The sequence below is a fragment of the Ptychodera flava genome, chromosome 4 (genome assembly GCF_041260155.1).
Source record: "Ptychodera flava strain L36383 chromosome 4, AS_Pfla_20210202, whole genome shotgun sequence".
Lineage (NCBI taxonomy): Eukaryota > Metazoa > Hemichordata > Enteropneusta > Ptychoderidae > Ptychodera > Ptychodera flava.
In genome coordinates, this window is record NC_091931.1 from 43,989,561 (window position 1) to 44,005,285 (window position 15,725).

General features: G+C 37.6%; 1 protein-coding gene across 1 annotated transcript in view; it reads left to right on the forward strand.

The window, feature by feature from the left end:
* The window catches only part of LOC139131887 (ubiquitin carboxyl-terminal hydrolase 12), a 33,879-nt gene that overhangs the window by 4,310 nt on the left and 13,844 nt on the right, over window positions 1-15,725 (forward strand). Inside the window, exons 3-4 of the mRNA XM_070698190.1 lie at window positions 8,230-8,443; window positions 10,725-10,805. Of these exons, the coding sequence (XP_070554291.1) occupies window positions 8,230-8,443; window positions 10,725-10,805 (295 nt within the window). The remainder of the gene's footprint in view (window positions 1-8,229; window positions 8,444-10,724; window positions 10,806-15,725) is intronic.

The following is a 15,725-nucleotide window of genomic DNA, read 5'->3' on the forward strand; positions in this document are numbered from 1 at the left end:
TAGTTGTGTTTGTATTTTAGGGAACAGTATGATTTACTTTTAAAGTTTGTGCAGAGGAAGATTTTTGATAAATTTGACAAACTATACCAAACAAAATCTGACATGTATCTGTAGTGCAGATATTGATTTACCGGTAGGAATAATAGCAATGTTTATCACTTATCAGTGATACATTTGATAAGTATCAGCCCAGCCAGTCATCTAATAACCTTTAGATTTGTATCATACATCATGTCAGCGGCTTTTTCATTCCTGAGAATATGTTGTCACCTATGTGATTACTATTGTCTTGTTTGTGTGAACTTGATTCTGAAGGGGCTGTTATCCAGATTTTATGAAACAGAGATGGGCATCCATGTCGATTGTGTTGTGTTTTTATTCAGGCAGAATATGAATAAAGATCAGGAGTGAAACTGAATCAACTAGACTGCATTGTACCCCTTTCCACCATTATGGTATGACCCAAATTATTGTTTTCAATGGAGAAATTGAACCTATGAACAGGAAATGGGGGTGAAAATGTGAAATATTTTCCCTACCAGTAAATTGATTTATCTATTACGATTAAGATTATACAAAAATAGTGACTTAAAGTTCCAGGACAAGCATTTGGACCTACAAACAATTAATTTTCTGCAAAAATCTGAGCTCATAACCCATTAAAATATATATTTTCTAAAAGCATAGCAAAATGAAATGCTATGATCTGTATTTTGTAATCATTGTTTACATAAAGATCATGTGACAGTCATATTTGAAACCGTAACCTCTCAGAAATCAGTATTTTCTGCCCCAGTACAAACGTTGCAGTGATTCGAGTTGAAACACAGGCGACCCAATAAGTACTACTGAGTTTTTCAGTGTTTTCTCTATCATTTTCTCTTCTTTCTTCATGCTCTGAATGATCGGAATAAATAAAATAAATGGTTTATATAACATAACCTAGCCTCTGTAACTCTTTATTTATTTTACACTCCATTACAAGGACGTATATCTCTCATACACACATGCTGTAATTAATTAGTCAACACAACTAATTATGCTAATCCGTGGACTTATCAGGGATTTTACGGGTTGGTCAACATCGCGAAAGATAGGAATGGTTACTAAAACGGGAAGGTAAGAAGCTCTCCTGAAATGTGTCCAGAAATTACCAAATTGCGGCCAGTCATGACCATTTATCCAAAATCTACTGCAGCCATGTATTTCGATGGCCGAGGGGAGCCAGCTACTCTTATTTCAAACGTTTAAATGGTCGCGAACAGTGCAAACCCTGCCAGTGCCTTGCCTGCAGTTCATGGCATGAGGACGTCCGTAAAGCAGGAAGTCGGAAGTTGAAACCTTGACCTTTACGTTGTTTATATGTGGGCAAACTTGTAAACATATTTCCCAGGGACAAGCCTGATTTTGACTAGGGTCAAAGTTCGTGTGGTTAAGCGTGGTTCTCTCAATCGGGTGGTGTTGCTAAGGTTTTGTCTGCCCACCGTCCGTGGGTGGAGGGACGGTGGTCTGCCTAATGTCTGCTGTGCGTTCTCGATAATTTTGCTGTATTTTTTCTCACAGACATTGGAAATTCGTTTAAGTTTTAAGAAACTTTCGTTCATGTAAGGAAATCATATAGCAAGTACTTCTTGCGCTGGTGCAAACTCTACGAAATATTATGATATCAACGATGTTTTCCATGATAGTTTACAAGGTTTCTTGTCTAAATTCGCGGAAATCATCAAGAATATCTAAAAAATACTACACGTAATTATGACTACATTTTGTATGTGTAGAGGTGTTGTTTGCCGTTCCGAACGTATGTTCTACACGTACGCGACGTATGGTTATCACTGATCAGCTGACGATGGAACGTAATTACGTGTAACTAAACTTCTCCATAACGATATGTTACCGGCAGACATGGAGATAATAGCGAGTGAATAGAAATGACGGTGACTGGTTTAAAAAATTCACAGTGCTGGTAAAAATTCTCACAGGCTTCTTAACGTAGTGGCCGACATCATCGGTGATGTCAGTTTGTGTTTCGATGTTGCGAGGTCACCGCTCAGGTGACTTTAGAGACGGGCTACACTGAGCCTCGTCAATCGCTTAGTACGCCAGAAAAAGAACGGTCTGCGAGTAGCCATGTCGGAAAAAGCTGGAAAAACGGCGATAGCTTGGTGATTTTCGAGCGGATTTCTGGTAGTGGTAGGCTCCTAATAACCATGTTGTCGATGAGTGTTGGCAATTTGGGTGGAAAATATGGACCCAAAGCTAGCCTAACAGTATAAACGAAGTTTTATAGCCCGTGCGCCGCTTCTTTCGGGAATTTTGTGCACTAACACTGCATAAGGCACGATTGAAAATCGATGAATTCCTTAGACTAGTAGCGACCATGGAGCTAGAAACTAGCTCTATGTAGCGACCAACTCTCTTTTACTATGCGAAAAAAGTAACCGGCGACATTAACTCTTTGACGCCGTACAGTCATTCTAGTCATGAGCTTGGTTGCTACCGTACACCAGAAAATAACCGACTTTGACGTCAAAGGCCTGTTGCTGGTACGTACTTTGAGACAGAAAATAACGATATGTTACCGGTAGACATGGAGTTAATAGCGAGTGCAGAGAAATGAAGGTGACTGGTTAAAAAATTCACAGTGCTGGCCAAAATTCTCCAGTGTGTGCTCCTGCTAATGTGTCACCATTGTGCCTTGAATCACGACGCGGTTTGTAAATTATACTTGGTATATACACTCCCAGAAAACGACGACGTGAAACATACATCTATATAATTTTGTTGAAAAACTCATGAAACGGCAACTCCGGCGATCTTTTTCTGCTTGGTCGGTCGATACTTTCTGGGTGGCATTTGTTACATGGAGCAGGACCATGTCTGCTTAGTTATGTTAGAATTTGGCGCTTGGCAACGAAAAGCATGCGCGTTTCCAGTGTTCCTTTCGATCTAACTTCCCGTTTATTTTTGAATAATGAGCAGTGTTTGTTTGCGCATATCATGAATATATAAGCGTCCACTAGGTTTACGGACGTCCTCGGGACACGTTTCCCAAGATCTTCATACCTTCCCCTTTTTCATTAACATCACTATCTTTCCGATGTTGACCAACCTCTGATAAGTCCACGGATTAGCATAATTAGTTGTGTTGACTAATCAATTACAGCATGTGTGTATGAGAGATATACGTCCTTGTAATGGAGTGTAAAATGAATAAAGAGTCAAGAGGCTATAGGTTAGGCTATATAGTCATTTATTTTATTTACTACGATCAGTCAGAGCATGAAGAAAAGGAGAGGGATTGACAGTGACAGAGAAAACTGAGAAAAACTCAATAATAAGCTTATCAATATGTATGGGCCGCCTATGGTTGAAATTGTTTGGAAAGGCCTAATGCTTTTCCGGATTTGCTGCATCCTTAAAGATACTGGTGACATCATATTAAATCTTCAGTGTTTCAACTTAAGTGAAAAAAATTTAATGTTCTTGTGTTCAACTATGGACAGCAAGTTCATGTGTATACAGTGAAATACATGCTCAAAAATGAACTACTGCAGTTGTGAAAAAGACCTCGGATAAGAACACTCCAGTCTCCTGTTGGTCAGCATTTTGAACTCTGAATAATATATCTGACATCATTGACTTCCTGTTAGCGTATTATGGCAATTATTTATGATGTAATGTCAAGTGAACATCTATTTAGCAATCAGAATTGCACCCTGACTGAGAAAAATCAAAATAACTCAGCATACTGATATTATAAAAGTTGAGATTACTGGTTTATATCACATTATCAGGCATAGTCATTAGACTGATTGACTTTCTGTTTTAACCTTGGTGGACAATCATTGTGATTGACTCGGAAGGTTTCTGGTAATCATATTTCTCATGCATCGGTTTAGTTCGGTAATAACAATGCAACAAGGACCAAACTAATACTAATCTCGAAAGTTTTCAACATGATTCAGAATGGATGGTTGATTGTTGCTGAGCATGTTTGTTAAGAAAGGTGAAAAAGACAAGGGATTCTCAGTTTTCAATTGTATTCTGTAATTGTTTATATTTCTTTGCAATGATAGTTAAGGTTTTGTCATGTAGACTTCACCAAGATCAATCCAATCCGTCAATCTGTTCAACAGTACCATACCTAACCCATAGAACAATCAAACTAATGGATGAAGCAAAAATAAGAAATATAAAACAATAATAAAACAATAATAAAACCATGTTACAAAATTATCACTTAATTTGAGAACAAGTTTGTTTTGCAATTTTAGAACCAGGATATGAAACATTTCAACCGACATTGCAACAGTTGATTTCAAATGAGATGAGGCTGTTTATCCAGTGATGTCTGAATTCTAAACTATTTGATAAGTTGAACCATGAACATATTTTGCTCTACTCTGAAGACTTGTTAACCAATTATCAGTCCTGTTTTCATCTATATGTAAATCAATAACAGTCCAAGTTATGTCTCAATGGACCATAGTACGATTGACCAATCAGCAAACCTCAATCGCCAACGTCATGAATAATTAACTGTGTAAATCTAGGCCTATAGATTGCAACAAGTCCAGAACTTTTCGGCTTTATTTTTAGCATTTGGTAGTTTTTTATGTAAACGTTAGACACATAGTTCAGTATGGTCAAGATGGCGACCGACAAAAGTGGTCAGTGCATTAAAAATTACTTCTTTTGATGGTTTTCCTCGCCAAGTACTGCTCCTAGAAATCAGGATTTTACCCTTGTAAATTTATGAGTAACTTATTTGTCGCCAAATATCGCCTATTTTTGGCCAAATTTTTATTAGTCCCCGCGGACGAAGTCCGGCGGGGACTTATAGATTGGGTCCCGTCTGTGCGTCCGTCCGTCCGTCCGTCATCAACAGTTTCTCAGACACTGCTGAACCAATTTTGTTCAAACTTGGCACAAAGGCATAGCACTATGACCTACAGATGCACGTCAATTTATTTTGTGATACCATCCAATATGGCCGTGAGGCGGCCATTTTGTTGCGATTTTTCATGTCTTTGGACCATAACTCAGACATCCTTGAGCAGATTCTGTTCAAACTTGGCACAAAGGCATAACACTATGGCCTACATATCCATGTCAAATATTTTGCGATACGATCTAATATGGGCGCGAGGCGGCCATTTTGTTGCGATTTTTCATGTCTTTAGACCATAACTCAGACATCCTTGAACAGACTCTGTTCAAACTTGGCACAAAGGCATAACACTATGGCCTACATATGCATGTCAAATTATATTGCGATACGATCCAATATGGCTGTGAGGCGGCCATTTTGTTTGCGATTTTTTGTGTCTTTGAACCATAACTCTGACATCCTTGAACCGATTTTGTTCAAACTTGGCACAAAAGCAAAACATAATGCACTTCATAAGAACACCAATTTATTTCATGATATGATCCAATATGGCCGACAAGCGGCCATTTTTTTGCGATTTTTTCATGTCTTTGAACCATAACTCCAACATCCTTGAACCGATTTTGTTCAAACTTGGCACAAAGGCAAAGCACCATGGCATACATATGCATGTATCAATTAACCTTGGAATAGGATCCAATATGGCTACAGAACTGCCATTTTGTTGGAATTTTGCATGTCTTTGAAGCGTAATTCAAAGGTCATCACACCCATTTTGTCCAAACTTGGTACAAAGATCAAGCACTATGGCATACGTATACATGTCAATTTACTTTGTGACATGTTCCAATATGGCTGCCAGATTGTCATTTTTGGATTTTTTCATGTCTTTGAGGCTTAATCATATGCAAATATTCCTTAACCAATGTTGTTGAGACTTGGTACAAAGATAAAGTACTATGGCATACATATGCATGTCTACTAATTTTTGCTATGATCCATATGGTCAATAGACAGCCTTTTGATTTCAATTTTCAGGGCCTGAAAATTACGCTGGTCCGAGGTCCCGGACCAGTGATATTTTATCCCGGACCAGTATAAAATTACCCCTAAAAAGTCCGCGGACCAGTACAAACGGGAGCCAATTTATTTTGCAAGGGAATTTCCAGTGTTTTTCGCAGATTGTGTTCTAGTGTCTTTTGACACAAAATTTGAAACTACGTCCCCCCAAAATACGGGAGTTTACGGGGACGCACTAAAATCGGGCCTAGAATTTCACCGAAACCCAAGAGTCCATTGTGAGACTACGTCTTCTAGCTACAAAATTACAATAATTGTTGCTTCTTTTCAGTCAATCAAACATTTAAAATTTAGTCTATTTCTTTCATCACAACGTAAACTCTAAACAGTGTCTAAAGGAAAATCAGTTACTCTGTTAAAGTCTGCGATTCATGATAATGAGCAAGGCGATGTACGTCCACCAGCCACTGCACTGGGCCCTGGACTGGACAAATGCTGGGCCACGTACTCATCTTACATGTAAAATGTAACGTGGTAAAAACCAGACCAGAGCATCACCTAAAAATATCAGCAACCCCAAAATTGTGTGAAAATATTGTATTTCTGTCTATCAAAGTAGTATTTTGCAGTAAATTTCTCTGGAAAGAGTCTCATTATAACTTTCTGATCGTCCGTAGCAAGCAAGCTTCAGAATTTAGAAGGTCACCATGCTGAATTCCTTATATAGTCAAGACCCCCTAGCTCCATTGTAGCTGACCTTAACAAGAACCGCCTAGCTTGTCAAAACAGCGTTATGGCAATTTGCTATTGCTATCAAAGGAAAAAGAAGTTCCTCTCAGATATTTGGTGCTTTCAACCTATTTTTTGCAATTTAAATGGAAAAGAATCAACCGCTGGGGAATTATGAAAATGAAGTGAACTTTATGGCAATAGTAAAAACAAAAATGTTAAGTGTTTGTACAAGAACTTGAGAAATCTAGCAAGTAAATGTTTATGCAGTGTGTCTGTATTACAAAGATTGACAGTTTTTGCTGTATATAAAATAATCGCAATCATACCAATCCATAATCCAATGACAGGAGGTCAGAATTCGTAAGACAATAGTTGTAAACATAGACACAAAACAGCACAGAACAGACAGTAAATAGACGGTACACAAACAAAGTCATATTCATAAAAGAAAGATACTTGGACCTCTGGCCAGAAGACCAAGAAGTGAAATTCCAAGCAAATCTGATAGAAATGCATATATAACATGAGTACAAGAAATGAATCATTCTTGTATTGTTATGCAAATTTTTGAGGACCAGTGGATTTTACTTTGGGACCAGTGAAAAAAAACAGGTCACTGGTCCTGGGACCAGTGGGGAAAAAGGAAATTTTCAGGCCCTGAATTTTGGTGTGATTTTTTTATGTCTTTGAAACATAAACATAGGTCACTGTCCCTCGATGGACTGATTTTGTTCAAACGTGATACGAAGATAAAATACTATGGCTGCATTCTTGTGCACATTAATTTGTTTCATTATATGATCTGAAATGGCTGATTACAACAAACATACCCGATCCCATACCATTTCGAAAATTCCACCAAACCATGTGTATAATTATGTGCTGTCATGACATTAGAGGCAGTGACTCAGTGAGGGCATCGTTATGTGTGATGTTCCTTCAGTGGTCATTACCGGCAGAGATGAGTCATTTATTAAACGTTCCTCAAATTACTTTATTATGCAAGTCACAGGCCTGATGCACCCGTTGCATCAATGTCATTCCACAGCTACCTAGACCACAGCTACCTAGACACCAAAGATTATAACAAAATGGACAAGCGGGGACTGTGTCATCAACGATGACTTGTTTATTTACAATGATAGGTCAACTGTTGTCGGTCATCGGAGCAAGATGAAGCAATCTTTCAACCGTTCTCTTTCAAAATCAACAATAAAAATCAAGGGTCACCATGCAAAGTTTAGTACTAGAGAAACAAATTACCCAAGATTTACCGATATTTGAACTTTAAAATGGCCGCCATCCCTGTGTTAACTCTATGGAGAAAAAAATAAAATTTTCAATTTTCGAAAGACTAAGCCAGTAAAAGTTTTTTTTTCTTTAAGAGCTTCAAAATGAGCACCCACAAGTGGTAAATCAGAAAAGAATTGTAAGTTTGAGAGTCCAAATATCTGTCCCCGAGGCGTGATCTACCTCAACATTGAATAATTGAAATTTTGATGATATCAAAAAACAAACACATTGCTAAAATGTCTTTTTTTCACATAAAAGTATACAATGCGTGTTATTTTTTTTCTTCATAGTTTGGAAATACTTGTTACTGCAATTCTGTTCTTCAAGCGTTGTATTTCTGCAAGCCGTTCAGAGACAAGGTGTTAGCTTACAAAGCACAGCCCAAGAAGAAAGAAACACTTTTGACGTGTCTGGCCGACCTCTTCAACAACATTGCGTCACAGAAGAAGAAGGTTGGCGTCATTGCACCAAAAAAGTTCATCGCAAGACTTAGGAAAGAAAATGGTGAGAATGATTTGCTGTTTGAATCATTCCCCTCTGTTGTCAGTTTGATCAACTTTTCTTGTCTATTCACTTTCTGCATTGGATACCTAGTGTATTTTACCAACCTTACAAGTGAAGATATTAAATCTTTATTGAATGTGATGGTGTCAATGATATAACATCATGAAATTGTATAGATTTGGTCTTTCCAAGCATGTAAGTAACAAAATCCTACATTTTGCCCGTCAAGTTGCGTGGAAATTGGTAAAACTTACATGTGGTTGGATTAATAAATATATATCGTTATTTATATTATTTATCAGGCAATATTTGTTCATGGCATCATAAACCAATCTATGCAACATAAGCCATACACAAAGTTTCTTAATCAGTGTACGATTTTATGAAAGAAAAGAGATTTCTTTATGCCTGTCAACCCTAAGATGCCCTGTTTAAAAAAAATTCTGCACAGTACTGATGCAACACTGGTATACCACTGGGACTTCATTGGGTGACTAGCTCATTTGCAATTATGCAAATGAGAAGCTGCTTGAGATGTTTTTCTGAAAACCCCAGGGCTCGAGGAAATGAGAAATGATTGGGGATTAGTTTTGTTAATACGTATATACAGTCGTAATGTGAGCCAAGGTGGATGTAGTTTCATGCACTTTGACTTATGTGTAAATTTCAACCAGTAAAATCACAGTTGTCTGTTTAATCCTGCACCTCGTAATAGAAAAGAAATGTAGTAAATGTCTGCAGATTTAACCCCTTTTTAAAACCATTCATAATACCTCATCTAAATAAGATTTACCCAAACACTACAACACTCTTAGTTGTAAGATTTTAGCCAAGAAAATAATTTCTTCTGTAAAAATTACTGTTTGAAAACAAATACAAGTGGAAAACAAGACACGTTCCATTTTGCTCAGTATCTATCGGAATTCAATACCACTGCAAAGTCAACATTGTAGGTATTAATTAATTCCACCCTGGTGAGCTTACATCCCACCATTTTTAGTCAAAAATGAATGGTATAAGTTACATACACAAAAATCAACGCACAGCTAAGTGTATCAATGATTTTATTCAATACTATGGAGGGTAGATTGATTTTAGAACCAGATGAACTACATGTATTGTACAGAGGAGTTGTTATTGGCTGTTAAGCCAAGTAGTGGAACGTGTAAATTTCAAGGCATCCCTTTACACAGGTAGACCGTACTAAATATCTGGTAGAATTCAGATAATCAAGACTGGATCCTTGGAAACGCAACGAAAGTCTACTCTACATTGAAAATTCTCTCACCTTGAAACTGTCATGGCCATTCAGTCGAAGTGGATGATTGTTCATCAAACTGTTCATTTTAGACTGATCATGAAATTTACCTTGACCACGATACAGTGATATTGTATTTCAAGATGTTGTACTTCAGGGTGATCACGTTCAAAAGAGTAATGCGGTAGAAATATTTTTGAAACAAATATCATTCAAGAGAAGCAATGATGTGTTTGGTGTTACTGTGATTACTAGAGTTCCAAAAAAGAGAGATTGAATTTGATCAGATTGAATAATTGTTCTGCTTTCAATGATGACAGCTATGATCACCATAGATTGCAATGGACTAGGGTAAAAACTAAGGTGCTTATAGTGAAAGGCTTAAATTGTTGCTTTCCCTGAAGGAAACTTTTGATCATACATTTTCTAACAAATTAAGGGTCACCAAAATTTGGTACTTGAGAAACAAATTAAGTAACATGTATTGATGTTTTAAAATTTGATATGGCCTACAGCCTTATGATAACAGTATAGAGAAAATTAAATTTTTGATTTTCAAAAAACTGAGATAGCGAAAACTTGACTTATCCCATGCACTTCAAAATGAGGGCCCCCCGTGGTAGGCAATGAAAATGCTGTAGAACTTTGAGAATCTGAATATCTGTCCCCTGGGCACATTCTACCCAAGTGATAGCTTTTCGCTACCTTGCAGAGCAGGAAAATTGATTGTACACTATACATGAAACAAAACACTGCTGTGTGATATTTGAGTAACTCTAAGGGTTTGCCATGTCAAAATTCTCTCTTCTATCAGAGTCTGCTCGTCAGAAATGAAGAGGTTTGATGAAACAAATTCTCCCTTCATCCTGATGTAAACAGCTGCTCTGTTGTAGGCCGTGAGCGCCAATGTGAATATTGATTTAAAGAGAATATTTGTATCTGTCATGCATCATGGAGTGCATTTATTTCCAGTTCAACAAACCCAATGTGTTGACTGCCATCTTCTGTCTTTTACATTTACAGAATTGTTTGATAATTACATGCAGCAGGATGCACATGAGTTTCTCAACTATTTATTAAATACGATAGCTGACTTATTACAAGGTAAGATATCAATGTTGCCATTATCCAACATGGATGTGCATGCTTTTATACAAGCCGCGTTTGTTCTATTTATGGCATACCTCCCTACAAATGATGTAGACAAAAATAGAATTTAAATCCATCAGAGTCAAGAATTTATCATCTTTGTTTCAATCAGTTGGTCTCTGATGAGTTTTGTCTGTTCAGAAATCAGGGCGCTGAAATTCCCATACGGTATGCAAATCACTTTGTGATTGCTGAAATTGGGAAGTGATAATATCTTATAAAGGCAGGTGTGGGCTGTCATTTTTACCGTTTTCTTATTCATTAGGGACAAAATTGCTGTTTTTGATGGCTTTCTATGTCATAAAATTCCTTCTCAAAATCAGTAATGAAGACAATTCTGTTTATCATGCACAATGTGTGATTCATATAAGACCCTGCTGTGAGGAACAAAGTGAAAATTTAGTAATTTATTTAGTATATACCAAAAATCACTTCATTATTTATTTTTTCTGATAGTAGGCAAGGTTCATGATTCATATGTAATTTTTCGTTTTGTTACAAGGGTCTGAGCTATGTATCGACTTCTTAATTGAATACACAATCATCAAAAAACAGTAACATTGCCCTTTTAATTTGGATTATAATTATTTCAGATCATATCACTGTCTTGTGATGACATTTACCAATGCTATATCGTGTGAACCAGTTGTTCATATGCAGTTGTTTGACCGATAAAGAGACTATGTTGCTGTCTCATATTCTGGCTGTGTGTGTATATCTAGCTAGCTGTGTGTGTCTCTCTGTCACTTATCTATCAGTGTATGTGAGTGTGGTGCATATGTTCACTCCATTGGAGCAAAGTTTTAGATCAAACTTGTCCAGATTGTGTACCAATATAATTGTCTTGCACAGAAATAATTATTTTTCCACAGTCTAAACATTGACTAGTCCTCACCAGAGAGGAACATATGAATCGGGTTCCATGCGTGCTTGGGTCTGGAGCCATTTCTCGGACATGACTGGACCAATTTGTCTCAAACTGGGTATAAGGACAATACACTATGGCCTACATATGCACATTGCTTTATTTCATCATCTGATCCAATATGGCCACCATCCAGCCATTTAGTGCAAACTTGAAAGAGCCATAATTTACACACATCAGTGTAGAAATCATGCTCTGGCTCGCGAGAATGTCATTCAAAGTTGGCATAAAGATAGTACAGTATGACTTATATATGCAGTGTATTTAGTTTTTGTGACATGGTCCAGTATGGGCAAACTGACAACATTTTGTTAGTCCCCGCGGACGAAGTCCGGCGGGGACTTATAGATTGGGTCCCGTCCGTCTGTGCGTCCGTCCGTCCGTCCGTCCGTCCGTCCTCCGTCCGTCCGTCATCAACAGTTTCTCAGACACTGCTAAACTGATTTTGTTCAAACTTGGCACAAAGGCATAGGACTATGACCTACAGATGCACGTCGATTTATTTTGTGATACGATCCAATATGGGCGCGAGGCGGCCATTTTATTGCGATTTTCATGTCTTTGGACCATAACTCAGACATCCTTGAGCACATTCTGCTCAAACTTGGCACAAAGGCATAACACTATGGCTTTCATATCCATGTCAATAATTTTGCGATATGTTTCAATATGGGCGCGTGGCGGCCATTTTGTTGCGATTTTTCATGTCTTTGGACCATAACTCAGACATCCTTGAGCACATTCTGCTCAAACTTGGCACAAAAGCATAACACTATGGCTTACATATCCATGTCAAATTATTTTGCAATATGTTCCAATATGGGCGCGTGGCGGCCATTTTGTTGCGATTTTTCATGTCTTTGATCATAACTCAGCATCCTTGAACCGATTCTGTTCAAACTTGACGCAAAGGCATAACACTATGCCCTACATATGCATGTCAAATTATTTTGCGATACGATCCAATATGGGCGTGAGGCGGCCATTTTGTTGCGATTTTTCATGTCTTTGACCATAACTCAGACATCCTTGAACCGATTCTGTTCAATTTTGGCACAAAAGCAAAACATATGCCCTTCATATGAACACCAATTTATTTCGTGATATGATCCAATATGGCTGACAGGCGGCCATTTTTTTTGCGATTTTTTCATGTCTTTGAACCATAACTCAAACATCCTTGAACCGATTTGGTTCAAACTTGGCACAAAGGCAAAGCACTATGGCTACATATGCATGTATCAATTAAGCTTGCGATAGGATCCAATATGGCTGCAGAACTGCCATTTTGTTGGAATTTTGCATGTCTTTGAATCGTAATTAAAGGTCATTACACCCATTTTGTCCAAACTTGGCACAAAGATCAAGCACTATGGCATACATGTCAATTTACTTCGTGACATGTTCCAATATGGCTGCCAGATTGTCATTTTTTTCCAATATTGCTGTCAGATGGTCATTTTTGGATTTTTTCATGTCTTTGAGGCTTAATCATATGCAAATATTCTTTAACCAATGTTGTTGAGACTTGGTACAAAGATAAAGTACTATGGCATACATATGCATGTCTACTAATTTTGTACTATGATCCATATGGTCAATAGACAGCCATTTGATATAAATTTTGGTGTGATTTTTTTATGTCTTTGAAACATAAACATAGGTCACTATCCCTCGATGGACTGATTTTGTTCAAACGTGATACGAAGATAAAATACTATGGCTGCACTCTTGTGCACATTAATTTGTTTCATTATATGATCCGAAATGGCTGATTACAACAACATACCCGATCCCATACCATTTCGAAAATTCCACCAAACCATGTGTATAGTATGTGCCATCATGACACTGGAGGCAGTAAGGGCATCGTTATGTGTGATGTAATCAAAAGTTCCTTGAGTGATCATTACCGGCAGAGATGAGTCATTTATTGAACGTTCCTCAGATTACTTTATATGCAAGTCACAGGCCTGATGCGCCCGTTGCATCAATGTCATCCACAGCTACCTAGACCACAGCTACCTAGACACCAAAGATTATAACAAAATGGACAAGCGGGGACTATGTCATCAACGATGACTTGTTTTAAATTTGCAATACAATTCAATATGGCAGCCTGAGGACTATTTTATTTTTTAAAGGGATCAAGCCAGCCATTTTCTGCAATTTTTTCATGAATTTTGTTTGATGCGAGATACTATTTATATTGTTTGACTTGTTGAAAGATACTGAATGAATGGGTGACCATGCATATCTTCCATCCCGGTTTTAGAAACGATAAATAAAACCATCGCCAGAAAGAATAAACGGTCCGTACCATTAAATCGACTGTTTACCACTGTGAGCATCGGCATGTGAAAAAAATCACTCAAAGTGAAACGTCATGCATCTAATTATATGGCTGTAAATCGAGAACGCAGTGTTGCAGTGTCAGGATTCACTACCGTTGCTGTTTGCTCTTGTTACATTTTGACGGTCAACTTTGCATGCTGACCTAGAGGACCAATCCTGTCCTTCGATATCCCGTTCTTTACTGCAAAAGAGCACATTTTTGTATTATGGGCATTTCAAATGCCTACAAGCTGCAACAGTCGTGGAGCGGAAAACAATACGTAGGTCCTAATGGTGGAATTGTTTTCGTCTCATTTGTACTTCTGTGTAGACTTGCCTAAAGTCTGTGGGGCATAGAAATGTCAAAACAGAGTAAAATGAAGGAATAAACTCCAGCAGACTGATCACGTAAGTGTTGAGGTGATAACAAAATTCAAGCAATATACCTTGGCGACTGACATGACATTGTAGAGTGAGCACCAGTAACTGCATGCTGCATACACCCTAGAAAAGCCAAAGACCAAAGCGACTACTCAAACTGGGAATGTCAGTCAGTTTCACCTCCATGTTCTGGCAAGCATGGTAAATCACTACATGGGTATGAAAGGGTGCATAGGTCAAGAAGACTGCCAGTCAGTCACACACTTTAATTGGTACATCATCTTGACTTCAATTCAGTTAAATCTAATGAAATTACCTTAATTACATACATAGATGGGGACTGTGTCATTTACAATGACTTGTTCTTTAAGGTTTTTCACGTTTTATTTTTTTCATAAAAACTTCAAAACTTTGTGAATGAAAATGTTCTTTGAAAATGTTTGAATGTGGATTGTTTCATATGCTGTCAAACAAGAATAAAAATATTGATTTGTCAAGAAATAACTATTCCTGAAAGGCATTGTGGCCATTAAAGGGATACAATCATCGGAACTGCACTCAAAGGTTGTATGGGACCCATAGGACCAATGTAAACACTGTATCCAAGGCACGATGGTGATTGATGAAAGTTAAAACATGTCTGTCATAATCTACATCATATAGTTTAAATGTTACAGCTATGACAATGAGGTGCATCTAGATGTGCACAAAATACATTGTTGTAAACAAGAAACTTGCACAGGCACAGTTCCGCAACTGCTTCCCTTTAAATTCAAACGTACATTGTATATTTTAATGGCATGTATGTGAGCTCGGTGAATTCTATGGCACCTTCCACAGTGAACTGTCTATTCACTTTACCAGTAATTTTATCATCACACTACCTGCACTCAGAAAGTCAACTCATCAGCTGATGGCAAAAAACTGAAATTCCAGCACTGATGCTTTTGGGCCAAAAAATTCTCACAGTTACTCTAAGGTAGATTTCTAGTGAATGTGTGTCATCTATTTCTTGTAGTAATTATATCATCAAAAGGTTTTATATTCCATTTGCATTTACATGAAGCATGCTCTCACCAGTGGACTTTCCTCAATTAAGAACAGTGGAAAACCTGCAACACTTTGAATTCTTGGGAGAATACGCTCACAGACTGTTAATCTGGTTCATCTCAAAGCAAAAGGAAATTAACAATATCCCCTAGAGTGATGAGGCATTGATTATGCTGTTGATATCA